This window comes from Strigops habroptila, chromosome 4 (assembly GCF_004027225.2).
Source record: "Strigops habroptila isolate Jane chromosome 4, bStrHab1.2.pri, whole genome shotgun sequence".
Lineage (NCBI taxonomy): Eukaryota > Metazoa > Chordata > Aves > Psittaciformes > Psittacidae > Strigops > Strigops habroptila.
In genome coordinates this window covers 12,325,197-12,337,877 of record NC_046358.1, presented here as the reverse complement: position 1 = coordinate 12,337,877, position 12,681 = coordinate 12,325,197, and the positions used below count along the sequence as shown (strand labels likewise).

The 12,681-nt window shown below is 39.8% G+C and overlaps 1 protein-coding gene across 5 annotated transcripts in view; it reads right to left on the bottom strand.

Annotated features, from left to right (window-relative positions):
• Window positions 1–1,077: 1,077 nt before the first annotated feature.
• Window positions 1,078–12,681, bottom strand: part of MAP4K5 (mitogen-activated protein kinase kinase kinase kinase 5) — a 68,234-nt gene continuing 56,630 nt past the window's right edge. For 3 of the 5 annotated variants that reach the window (XM_030484901.1, XM_030484903.1, XM_030484900.1), the window contains 10 exons: window positions 12,632–12,634; window positions 12,428–12,542; window positions 12,235–12,293; window positions 10,789–10,892; window positions 10,227–10,404; window positions 9,177–9,245; window positions 8,395–8,487; window positions 6,302–6,372; window positions 5,958–6,013; window positions 1,078–4,405 (listed from right to left, as the gene is read on the bottom strand). In XM_030484901.1, coding sequence (XP_030340761.1) covers window positions 4,318–4,405; window positions 5,958–6,013; window positions 6,302–6,372; window positions 8,395–8,487; window positions 9,177–9,245; window positions 10,227–10,404; window positions 10,789–10,892; window positions 12,235–12,293; window positions 12,428–12,542; window positions 12,632–12,634 — 836 coding nt within the window. In that variant the 3' untranslated portion in view covers window positions 1,078–4,317. The remainder of the gene's footprint in view (window positions 4,406–5,957; window positions 6,014–6,301; window positions 6,373–8,394; window positions 8,488–9,176; window positions 9,246–10,226; window positions 10,405–10,788; window positions 10,893–12,234; window positions 12,294–12,427; window positions 12,543–12,631; window positions 12,635–12,681) is intronic. The other 2 variants (XR_003991251.1, XM_030484902.1) reach the window with 2 other exon arrangements.

Sequence of the window (12,681 nt, the reverse complement as noted above, 5' to 3'; positions counted from 1 at the left end):
CACCAGGAGCTAGACTCTTTCAGTGAGCATTTCCATCTCTTACCTTGGCATCTATCCTCATGCACCTGTTTAGGCCCCCAGCTCCTTAGCCATTTCCTCATACCCTGATGGACTTTTCTGGTGGCAATTGCTTCCAGTAGTAGGTTTTACAGACATACACCTCCCATACAAAGACAGGCTGAGAAAATTTGGGCTGTTGAACCTGGAGAAGGCTGTGTGGAGACCTCATAGCAGCCTTCCAGTATCTGAAGGGGCCTACATGGATGCTGGGGAGGGACTCTTCATTAGGGACTGTAGTGATAAGACAAGGGGTAATGGGTTCAAACTTAAAAAGGGGAAATTTAAGTTAGATATAAGGAAGAAGTTCTTTACTGTGAGGGTGGTGAGGCACTGGAATGGGTTGCCCAAAGAACTTGTGAATGCTCCATCCCTGGCAGTGTTCAAGGCCAGCCTGGACAGGGGTTTGAGCAACCTGGTATTGGGGAAAGTGGCCCTGCCTGCGGCAGCGGGGTGGAACTAGATGATCTTAAGGTCTTAAATGCACAGGTGGCCAGTATGCAAGGGCAAGGCTTATATAAACTGCTCTAGATCCTGCTGAGTCTGAGCTGTGTCCAGGGGTAGAGTATCAAATGCTCACATTCATGTTTTCTTTTTCTAAGCAACCCTCCTTTAGAGCCCACCAGCCACCTTGCCCTCTGCCCGATGAATCGGGCACAAGGTTCTGCTTGTGCTGGCACAAGCCAGCCTCTGCTTTTCAAGCTGAACAAATCACAAGGGGTTCTGTGGTGACTCCAGGCAACTGGCACCAGGGCTGTGCTGGAGCAGAGTGGTGGGTAGCACAAAGCTGGAAAGGGTTTGCCACTGCTGATCTGATTTCTCATTTCTGCGCTATCCATAGATCTCCCTTTCCTCCGGTCAACCTGCTATATTTGGGAAATGTCGTGCAGCAAGCAGGACTGAGAAGAGTGTTCAGCCCCACATCAGGCCCTTCCCACTGCCATAAAACCTGGAGCCCAGCTGAATTCTTTTGAGGTATGTCTGATAAGGTATTGTTCCCAGCAAGTCAACCACACCACATTTAGGTATCAAATAAAGCAGAGTTTATTTGGCATAGACTGAAATGAACCGCAACAGGAATTTATGTAGAACAAAGCCTAGTTATACAAACTGGAACGAGTGCAGTTAGAGTTTCAGTTACAATTTAATGGCTAAACAAGGTAAAAAGCACATTTCAGAAAGTCTCCCAGTCTTGTCCTTTTCATTCCGAGATATAGTGGCTCACTGATGCGTTGTACCTTTCATCTTTTAAAGAGATGTCATCACTATTACAGTCATATTTTTCAGTCACAATGAATTTGGTTAGGAAATGAGAAAAGACTAACCTACAGGCTGCTCTTCAAATAGTGTTTGCACTTCAAAGAGCACTGGGATCCTGTTTTAAGGCTTTCAAGTTGAATACATGAACCTTGTGCATCGAATAATTAATACTTTGATAGCTGTCAAAAGAGTGATGAGGGGGTGAGCTAGCTTTTGCTTTATAAACTCCAAAACCACACACTAGGCTTTTTCAACCCTGGTTGAAATGTTACAAAAACAAAGATAGATACAGACAATACCAGACTAACTTAAAACGGTCTAACAAATACAAATTATACTAGAAAGAGTCACTGAGACTGGCCGGTTCAGCTATGGAACATGCAAATCTGTTGTGCTATACTCTGCTGAGAGTAAGAATTGAGGTTTTACACTAGGAAACAGTATCTTGCAGCTCATGCCAAAAATGCCACTGTCTATAAAAATCAGACAAAGCATTTCAGAATATGCAATTACAAACACTTTAACAGCTAAAAAAGGTTTGCTTAAACAAGAACTTTCCTAGATTCATTTTTTATGATTCAGCAAATCACCAGTCATTCATGTCATTCAAATACTTTCAGTTCATTACTTTTGCATGACAATGTCATGACCTAATAGTTATTTACTCCAGTTATTCCCCATAAATATTCATATTTTATTTACAGGTTTCTCTAGTCTGTTAGAGATCACCTTTAAGTGTTTTCAAAAATGAAGCCAAAATTACCTTCTGCAGTGAATGAGGTAAATTAAGTGAAAGCGCTTGCTCTACATCTACAGCTGGTGCTTCACTTTGTTTTTGTTTTGAAGTCTTTGTAGACGAGGAGTTACACCATTTGAAGGTTAATCATCAATCACTGTTACCTATGGAGAAGTAAATTCAGTACTAAAGAACTTGGGTTCTTAACAACACAAAAATTGCATTGCCCGCTTTCAATACTGCTGATCCAACTATAACTGACCACTTAAAACATCTTCAATACATTGTTTGTGGACTAATTTTTATCTCTACACTATTTATTAAACTTTGATGCTTCAGAACTGAAAAGCTTGACTTGATTTCAATATCGAGTAAATAACAAGAATTAGTTTTGAATGACAATGCTAAGTGGATAAAATGCTAAATTGTGTGCAGATCTTTTTCCCCTCCCAGACCTTCAGAACAATACAAAACTCCAGCTGTACCTAGTAACAAAAAGACATTACTAAGTCATCACGTGTGCTGAGTTAATTCTGTCAGTGTTAAATTATGAATCACGTAGTCTGATGCCTCAGCAGACAACCCAGCGCCCCATTCCTCAGGTTGCGAGTTAAAGATCAAACCACTCCAGCTCTGCTGTGTCAGCAGAGCCCTCAGACAGGCCAAGCTGCTGTAACACACTTACCTTTACTGCTTTATTACAATGACGTGTGAAGCTTCTAACCTGTCTTTCCTAAGGCAGCAGATCACAGGAACTGAACAGGCAGCAGTATGCTGTCAGATTTAAAAACCCCTCAGTTCAAATGTTTATGAACTGCTCCTGTATCTGCCTATGGACTGTGTTTACCTACATCAAAGCTAGCAGGTTAATGTGAGGTAGTAAAACCAGATACTATCCTGTAGTCAGTCTGTATTTCTATTTAATGGTACCTCAAGAACTGTAATTAATGAGAAAGACAAAAGGAACCGTTGTGACTCTTGAATGGAGAAATGAAGAGAGAAAGAAAAATGCGGGTGACAAAACAGGGAAAGGGAAAAAGTGATGGAAAGCTTGAATATAGAATACTGGTTCTTATCATATTTATTTATACTACACAGCTGGGGAAATAACCATTTCCAAATGACCCTCTGACTGACAACATTTGGATGCTGTACAAACAAAGAAGCTCATAAGCTCAGTTATCGCTGTAGGCTCCCCTCTGGAATAGCATAAATAAACTATACGTCATGGGCAGTTTGATACATGATACTTTCATTCATTAAGGATGATAACCAGGTACAGTTTCCCTTTCACGTCACAAGGCTTATCCCTAATTTATGAAAATAAAGCATATATATTTTGTACATTTTTATATATATATAAATATATATATATAAAAAAAATACACACTGCCGGTCAACTTAACACACATGCACACACACACATATGTATCCTGAACACACCCACCCAGTAGCAACATGTCTGATATCAATATTCGATTTTGTGTACACACACCCTACATCTAGTAAATAAGAAAATCCCTTTTATGGCAATTCTGCAGGCAGAAAATCAATACAAAATACTTTGTTGTACAAAACCGCATTTTTACAAGATCAACCGACATTGTAACATACCCCTCAATAATGCACTACATCCCTACAAGGAAAAAGAAAAATCAGCTCTTTATACAATTGTAAAAAAAAATAAAAATAAAAAAAAAAACATTGTAAGCTGCTCTGCAACCTTCCTTTGCTGAGAGTTAGATACATTACACCATTCTAGCAGCAGATTAATAAATAAGGATTAAATAGTCTATTATACAAAGCCATACTGAATGGCAGATTTAAAACCAAAAAGCTTTGCAGATACTTTCACTTCCTACACAAATCTGGTTTATTAAGACCCAGTATAAAACAGGGAAACAGCCAGCACTGTATCTATATCTACAGAACATAAGGAAAATCCAAGGGAAGTAAAATATTTAACAGTTTATGGCACCTTTACTGCATAACATTTTTTAAAGGCTCTGTTTCCCTATAACTAATGAGTAAAGGGCTATTTATCTCATAGCTTTTATTAAGCAAACTCGATATAACCAACCACACAGTGGCAAAAGACAGAACCAGCTGTTCCCAGCTGCAAAAATGTATTGATTTCCACCCTAAACCAACATCATTTAAGTGTCAAGAAAAGAAAGTTGCAGTCCTACTTGTATTGAGTTTCCTAATGCTTCTTCATTCCCCATATGGCAAATTCACTGTTATTTGCGTTAGGTTACCGTTGCTTAGTAACTATTTTCATGTCCAGCCAAGATGTAGAGATTGCTGTGTGCAGTCGGATTTTCTGTTGGCCTGCTTTCTAACACTACCACTCTGCAATCAAACACAAACAGAATCCAAAACGGTTAGTAGCAAAATACAAAGCACATGGTGTTACTACTGAGGAGGAATAAACTGGTTGCTCGCAGGTTTCTACGGATCGGAGGGATATAGGTTCACCTAAATATTGTGGTTATTTTATTTTTTAAATCAGTTACCTCATTTTCCAGCATCACTTCTGATAAAAACAGTAAAGCGGAATAAAAAAGGAACAGAGGACTAGAAGCAGCTTCTTGAACCACAGTCTGCCCTTCTCAACCACAGGTACACACAATCTGTTACAATCTTCTTCCAAAGTGACATCTTCCACCTCGAGGTAAGTTATGTCCTCTGCTTCTGTTGGGAAGCCCTCTCAGATCCAGAGTGTTGTGAGGAGACACAACCCTCCTATCATCTGCAGCCTGAATATCCTACACCCTGTGATAACAATCAGCCACTACCCTAAACAGTTTTCCTCTCTTCTAAATATTTATCAGCCGATGGATTCATAGGAACACTCAACCCCATCTCAGCCTTTGTCCTCCTGGATCGTGTGCCTGTAGGCTCCTCTGGAAAACCTGACCTCAAACAATTTTCAAATAATTCTCTCTCTTAACAGCTTCTGTCCCTGATCTTCACTTCGGCAACTGGGTAGTTCTAAAGTGATCCAAGCCAAAAAGGTGCTACCACATCTGGTTCACCTGAATGGCAGTGAAAACTCCTGCTCCATTTGTACAGAGATGGAAAAGTATCAAAGGTTTTGGCAGTTGAGTGATATCAGAGTAGAAGGGCTTCTCTGCAAAACTGCATGCAGAAGGACCTCAACCTGGGGACCCAAAAATGTTAAGCACACAAAATTATGGATTGGTTACAGAAAACAAGTCAGAGCCAGGATTCCCAAAGGCCAAATGAGGGAGCAGGAGATCAGGGATTAGAACTGATTTCTTGACTCATTACTATCTACTTTTACATTTAGGACCCTGGCTATCTGGGAAACCACAAGTGAAAAACCTGAAGGTGGCTACACCTCTTCCCAGCTTCTGTAGCTGAAAGGAATCATCTGGATGTTATGGGTAATGGAGTGCATTTAGGCCACTGAGCATTAGAGCCTGTATGTGATCTAGTTTGCTCTGCTCTTTCCAGACCTCAAGGTCCAGAGCAGTGAAGATTATTTTAAAGTAACTAACTGCCAAGATAATTCACCAGTTCACCAGGAAAACCTAAGCCAGAAGGAGGCTTTTCCAGAAGTAAACTGCTCACCCTGCTCACCACAAGCCAAAGCTGGCTCTCATCTCTCCCTGTCACTTATCTCCTCACACTGTAACTCTATAGGCTCGTGTTTGTGTTCACACTTCTATCTCTGCAGTAGAAGGTGGAGGTCACAGAGTAATCATTTTGGACAGAGACACAATCACCAATTAAGTTTTTGGCTACTGCAGGCAGAAACAGTATTACTGCCTCCCCCAGGACTGCCTACAGACAGGTCTGTGGTGAGCTGGAAGCCAGTTCAGCTGGAAGCTAGAAAGCTGCTTCAGATAAAAGGTTTATGTTACTTGAAGGTGATTACCTGTCTGATCCCAGTAAGCGGAAAACCCTGGTTTCATCGGATATCTCTTGGGTAACCTGTAAAAAAATTGAAACATTTAGGTCCATTTCAGTGGCAAAATGAAATTTACTGGTCTGAGTCTCTGCCTGATATTCCTGGAAACAGAGCTGGCTAAAGGCTCTGTGTGCACTTTACCAAAAGTAACGTATGCAGACAAAGTCAGAGGAAGCAACCAGCAAGCTGAAGCAATGACAACATGGAGCACAAGCATTATCACTAAGGAAGCAGCTAGAGGGGCCAAAGCATCAAGTGCTAAATCAGGAACAGGAAGAAATTAAACCTGGAGAGACTGGGAGATTACTTACTTCATCTGACTTAAAGCTTTTGCCCTGCATGCCATGTTTCCAGAAGGCCAGCACACTGTCTTGAAGGCACACTGCAAAGGAGAAACACAAGATGAGACCCAAGCATGGCTTATCTGAACCAGAGAAACCTGGGTTTCTCACCAGCAGTGGTAATTGGAAGCATATGGAGAAAGTACCTGGTGAAACTTGACTCCTCGTAGAAGAACCAAACTCCAAAAATCACAGAATCACAGAATCATAGAATGGTTTAGGTTGGAAAAGACCTTAAGATCATCTGGTTCCAACTCCCCTGCCATGGGCAGGGACGCCTCACACTAGACCATGTTGCCCAAGGCTCTGTCCAACCTGGCCTTGAACACCGCCAGGGATGGAGCATTTACCACTTCTTTAGGCAATCTGTTCACTGTAGAAAAGCTGGATTGAAATGACTGTTTGGATCTGAGACACATTGCTTTTTAAAGTGCAATTCAAAACATACTACTCAGACATTCCCTGTTTGCCAGGACAAGATAAGCATCTCTGGTTTTTCCTTTTCTCCTTTTCACTTTTATTCTCTGGATCTTTGTTTTCCTAATGATTCTTGAGAGAACAACAGGAAGTGTATAATCATGCTGCCAACCAAAACACTGTGGGCTTCTGGAAATTACAGATCATTGGAGTTATTATATTTACTTCAAAATAGATACGAGTATAAAAACTGGGAGGAGTCTTCCATTCAGGGCCAAAGAGAGAACACAGGGAGCTACTAGCTCTGAATGATTTAATTACCAGACTGCTGAAAATAATGGATGAAAAGCCTGATGTTCTTTAAGCAGCGTTACAGAAACATTTTACACTGTTTTATTTTCCTAAATCCTACTTGTTTCCCTTTACTACTCCTTTGAATGACATTTTGTATCTGCTCAGTATTAGCCATGTCCTAAATACACAGAACAAAGGCATTCAGCAGAATCTTAAGAGCAATGTTTGTTACAACAGGCTCAGACTAATCTTCACCTGCTACTCCTGACTCCACCCTGCAACAGGAGCACAACAAGTTGTTTAATACCCTGAATTCCCCAGAGACCATTTGCTGTGTAAAGAATTGCTCACATTATTCAATGTCAGCTGCTAAGTGCAAGACTTCGGGATAAATGCTTCTGTCTATGAATTCCTTCAGAGTTCAAGAAGGTGGCATGATCATGTTATGCATGTGTCAGCAGGAGATATTGTATGATACGAATACAGCAGTTAATTAGAACACATCAGAAGTTAGGGAAAAAATCACAGGCTTGATTAAAAATATCTTTCTTCAGGACAGATCTGACATATCTAAATAGAGATGCTGTAAAAAGGAACGTGCGTTGTTTTACCACCTGCTGTTAAAATACAGAATATCTATGTCAAGAATCTTCTTTTGAAGGAAAGATGCCTGAAGAACCCAGAAATGCAAGTTTTACAGAACTGCTAACAAAAGCAAGTCCTGTCTTTACTGATTTTGATTCCAGAAAGAAGTGCCATTTCTGAGATACGAATTATTAAGCTTATGTTAATTAGATACTTATGAGAGTTTATTACAGCAGAAATACTTGCGTAACAATTACAATTCAACTTTTAGAAACAAGGCTGCTGTCTTTAAACTACTAGAGGACAGCAGCCTGTCCTTCAAAAATCAGATTCAAATACTATTATCTTGGCTATTAAAAAATTGGATATGCTATCACTTTAAATAAAATCTTAGCTTTTAGAAGACTAACAAAAATTTCGGTATTACTAAAACATTTTTCCTCCCCAAAGGTTTTTCTGAGTGCTATAGAAATGACCAGAAACTAGTCAGTCTTTTTTTTACAAGTAAGATGTACCATGATTTAGTTGAAAACAGAAATGACAACAGATGGAAACACATGCAGATTGGACACACTATCTGGCAACTGCCTTGCTTTCTTCATCATGTCAGTGGAGACAGACAGCTCACAATATCCTGACACTTGCAATTTTTAGTGTGAGGCCCCACTGGGTGCACTAGACCAGTCTAGATTATTAAAAACCCTTCAGCACTCGTCCCTCTTAAGTTCTTAAGTCCTTGAGAGACAACAGAGAAGCAAATCACTTACCCACTGACTCAATGCAGAAATCAAAGCTCAGCTCGGAGGCCAGTTTCTTGCTTGACTTCAATTTCCCTTGTAAATTCACAATTTTCACAAATTCTCAAGAAAACAAGAAAAACAAGTATTGAAACCCACTGCTGAAAAGTATTACTGACAGCTTTAAATAAAAAATACTAATTTAAACTTTCAGGCACTAAGAAAGGTCCAAACCTAAAACCTACAGTATCTGCTTAAAATGAATCCAAGAGCATCCTTCTCTCAATATAAATATAGAAAACCTTCTTATACACTTTGTATGTTTTTAGACTCTACTGACAGCCTTCCTGCAAATAACAGTGCAGAAATGTGAATTCAACATACTGGTTGGAAACTTAGGCAGACTTAGTCATTGCAGAGTTCCCATTGAGGTATTAACATCTGATGCATGGGAGTTGTGGTTATAATTACGGTGTATGATGGAGTATTGGCTATTTGTCCTGCTAGCACATGCAACAGGCAAATGCCACTTTCCCCAAGTAAATTTTGAAAGTTTCTGATTGGCATATATTTGAATTCTGATCTGTAATTCTACATTTCAGTTTGAGAAGAAACAAGAATGATACACACACGAAGAGGGAAAGTGGAATCACAAGAGTCAAAAGGAACCCCTACTCATTCTGAAATATTACAACACAAATTAGCGATGAAGGGAGAAAAATTAACTTGTGGTAGAGTTAAAATCAACAACTGTGGCAAAACAAGTTTTGCACAAGGTGTAATAAGTTGCCCAACAGAGACGTGTTACTTACTGTCCAGGCAGACTAAGACAGTGTCTCTTTCCAGCTGTGTTACATGAATGGCATCTAACTGCTGATTGCCTTGTGAAAAAGAAAACAGATTATTTTATATCACATCATAAGACTGATCTCAGCCTCCCCTCAACCTCTCACCAACTGCTACAGCCTTTTCAGTATGCTGCAAGTCTTCTGCAATCTACACTTTTTGTTACTCTCAATTTTTTTTTAAGGCTATATGATCCCAGAAATTGTTGGGAGAAGTACAGGGCCTAAGGACAAACCCGTCAGTTCAAAGCAGGCATTTAATATGAAAGCACTACTGTTTATTGGCATAAAATACATTTTATGTTACAGTTCAGCACAGCATGTCAGCTTCCTTCATGAAGAGGCACAATAAAGAACAACAGAAATTATCAAGGAACTCTTTGCTCCTAAAAAAATGCTCTTTTCCCATAAATCCCCATCTGGAAAGATTATGTGCTGATATTAAACTAGATTTAATAGTTTTTCTAGTTTTTATTAACACAGTTCTTGGTACAGCTGGTAAAATGCAGTATTTAAATGTAAAAAGGTATATCCAACAAAGCCAGCAGAAAAAAAAGCATCTGCAAGATATCAAGTAGCTTTTGAAGATATAACAGAATCTTCTATTTATTAGTAGCCAGCTGAGGATGACAAACCTCCCCCAAGAACTGGAAGACAGACAAGAATGCATTTATGTGAATTTGTACACAGGAAAGAAGGGGAAAGAGGACTATGACTGATCCCAGGAAAAAGTATGCAAGCACAAATGAGAACCCAATCAGCAGGGTCTGCATTACTGTCTTAAGGAGATTTTTAAAATAAAAGATGTGTCTGAAACTGGAGTCTTTTAGGAAAGCCAGTTTATACTGAAGTTGGCAGGTCATCACAAGAAGAACCTGGGATCAGCTTCAGTATGGTTTAGGTAGAGAAGCTGCATCATTTTGCCTAGCCTAAGGAGTTTCCAAATGAGTGCTGATGAAGGGATATTCAACAGTTACTAGACAACAGAATGGTTGCAAGATGGACCAACAGTCTTACCTGCACCAATTTCTGTAAACCACGAAGAAGCAGAATTCAAGTTGATTGTCTCAAACTGAACAACCTGGTTTGGTTCAGTACCCTTGCTGATAGCTACACAGACCATCGGGTACTCCTGCTCTGGTATCACTAGCATCTCAAACACATTCAAAGGGCTTGGCAAAGGGAAGTCGAAGTGCTGGAAAAAACCATAATAAGGCATTTGTAAAGTTTCCTTTTACCTCGGAAATAAGAAGCCTAAAATAACATGCATAAAGTACAAAAGATAAAGAAGATTTTTCTCACTGCTACCAAGAGTGCTTTTTTGAGACAGCATGAGCTGTGAGCAATATTACACTGCACAGAGGTACATGCTGGTCTGTTATTGCTAGTACTGGGCTTGATCCAACACTTGACTGACTTCAGTCACAAGATTTTTCTTAGTCAAAGTATGTCAAGCCAGATTTTCAAGTGCTCAGAACCCACAAATGGGACTAGACTGGGATGTACTTTCCATTACAAATTCTGGAAAGGTTATTTCAACAACTGTATTAACGTACTAAATGAAAATTTAAATGCTTACCTTTATTAACATGAATTTCTGCATTGGCTCATACCACTGTAGTAGAACAATTCCAGACTGCAATGCACCACAAAGGTACTTATGTCCTGTGTATGGATTTCGTACTATATAAAAAAAAACAAACAAAAAACCCCAGAAAACAACCCTTTTTAAGACCTGGAGGTTCAATGCACACTTGGAAAAAACCCTACAGCTATCTTTGCAAATAATTTAAGAAACAGCACCAGTTTCACACTAATTGCTTTCTGGCTTGCCATTCAAATATCCACAGTGATTAATATTGTGCTACTTTCCAGATAAATTCCATTATAATTAATAACCACTAGGATTCTTTGAGTCCCAGTAAAGAGGCCACATGCTGAGTGGCCAGAAGAGCTGTTACGCCTTCTTCCTGGTGCTGTGAGAGCAGGGGAGTGAAAGGTCTGGGTCAAGTTGGGATTTAAATAAAAAACATTCCCAAGCTGTGAAGATGGCCCATAATGTCTTTGAGTTTTGCCAGTTCACGCAATAATATGATAAAGGGTTTGAGGTTTGTTTTTTTAAGCTCAGTTGGATACAAGACCAGCCTGACTTCAGGAATCATTTGTAAATATGCCTACTGTAGACACTTCATATGAGCTAAACAGGATATCCAAGTTTGCAACTCAGTATTTTATACTCTGCTTAAGCATTTTTACGAGTGCAAAGGTACAGTTTCATACAACACTAGGGCCAGTTTTCAAAAGGACATGCATTCCGTAGAAAGCCCAAGCCTTCAGAAAGTCAGTGAAGCCAAAGACAAATCTATAACTTCACAAGCTTTAACGCTTTTAACTCTAGTGTGCACTTAAGATCTGGAGCGATGGCTTCATTCCTCCCTAGGCTGACATGATTTTTATTCATGTCCAGCCCTTTATTTGTGGAAAATACTCTTTTCAAGTGAGCCTTGCTAAAAGCTGGATGTAGGTCAAACCCTGAGCCAAACTGACAAAGCAGAAAGGGTATTTGTGTATGTGCAGCAAGTCTGGGATCCTGTAACAAGCTTTATAGTTGCAGACAGGCTGCATTTTGCAGTAACTAGCTGGCTCTGGAGGCAGCCTGAAGCCATTGATCCCAAAGCCAGTGATCCCAAACATTGCAGCTCTCAAAGAGAGTGTGCAACACCCACCAGCTGCATGCTGCTGGCATTCTCCAGAGTTTTCCTTTGGACCTTGCTCTACACTGCAACATTTCTAGGTTAAGAGTTGATACGAAAAATGCTTTTCCACTCAGCAGCATAAAGACCCTCCCCATTACTTAAAAGGAAAGCTAAGCACCACTTAGGCACATCATTAAGCAATGATGCAGTTATACTATTTTCTGAAGAGTGAACTAACTGTAAGTTTATTAAAAAGAAATGAGTGTAAGACATGCCATACTCAATACAAAGGCCAGGAAAAAAGACTGCACAACAGAAGGCTGGCTCACCTATACAGCATTTGTGGCATCCTTTTGTATCAGGGATCTTCGTCGTTAAGGCAAACTTCCTGGAATAACAATTACGAAAACACACATCAACAAGAGGTGTCAAAGGCCCTTCACGCTACCAATTCAACAGCGCAAACAGTATTTATGGGAATTTTCACTTTTTAATAATTGTCTATAAGTGAAAGATTTGTACCTTGGTAATATTTTGTCAGGAAACCTATGGGTTTGAATATGAGCCGCTAATCCTGTTTTTTTGGCTTGTTCAAACAAAGCTATTAAATTATGGGAGTACAGCTGGAATGTTTTCCCTGTAAGAGAGAAAAGCACAACTGACATCGCACCCATGCCTCCAGCAGAGAACTGCACAGCTAAGAAAAATGTAGGTATAGAAAATTACCTTCTAGAAAAACGGACCATGTGTGTCAGGTATTTCAAGTCCAGTTATGA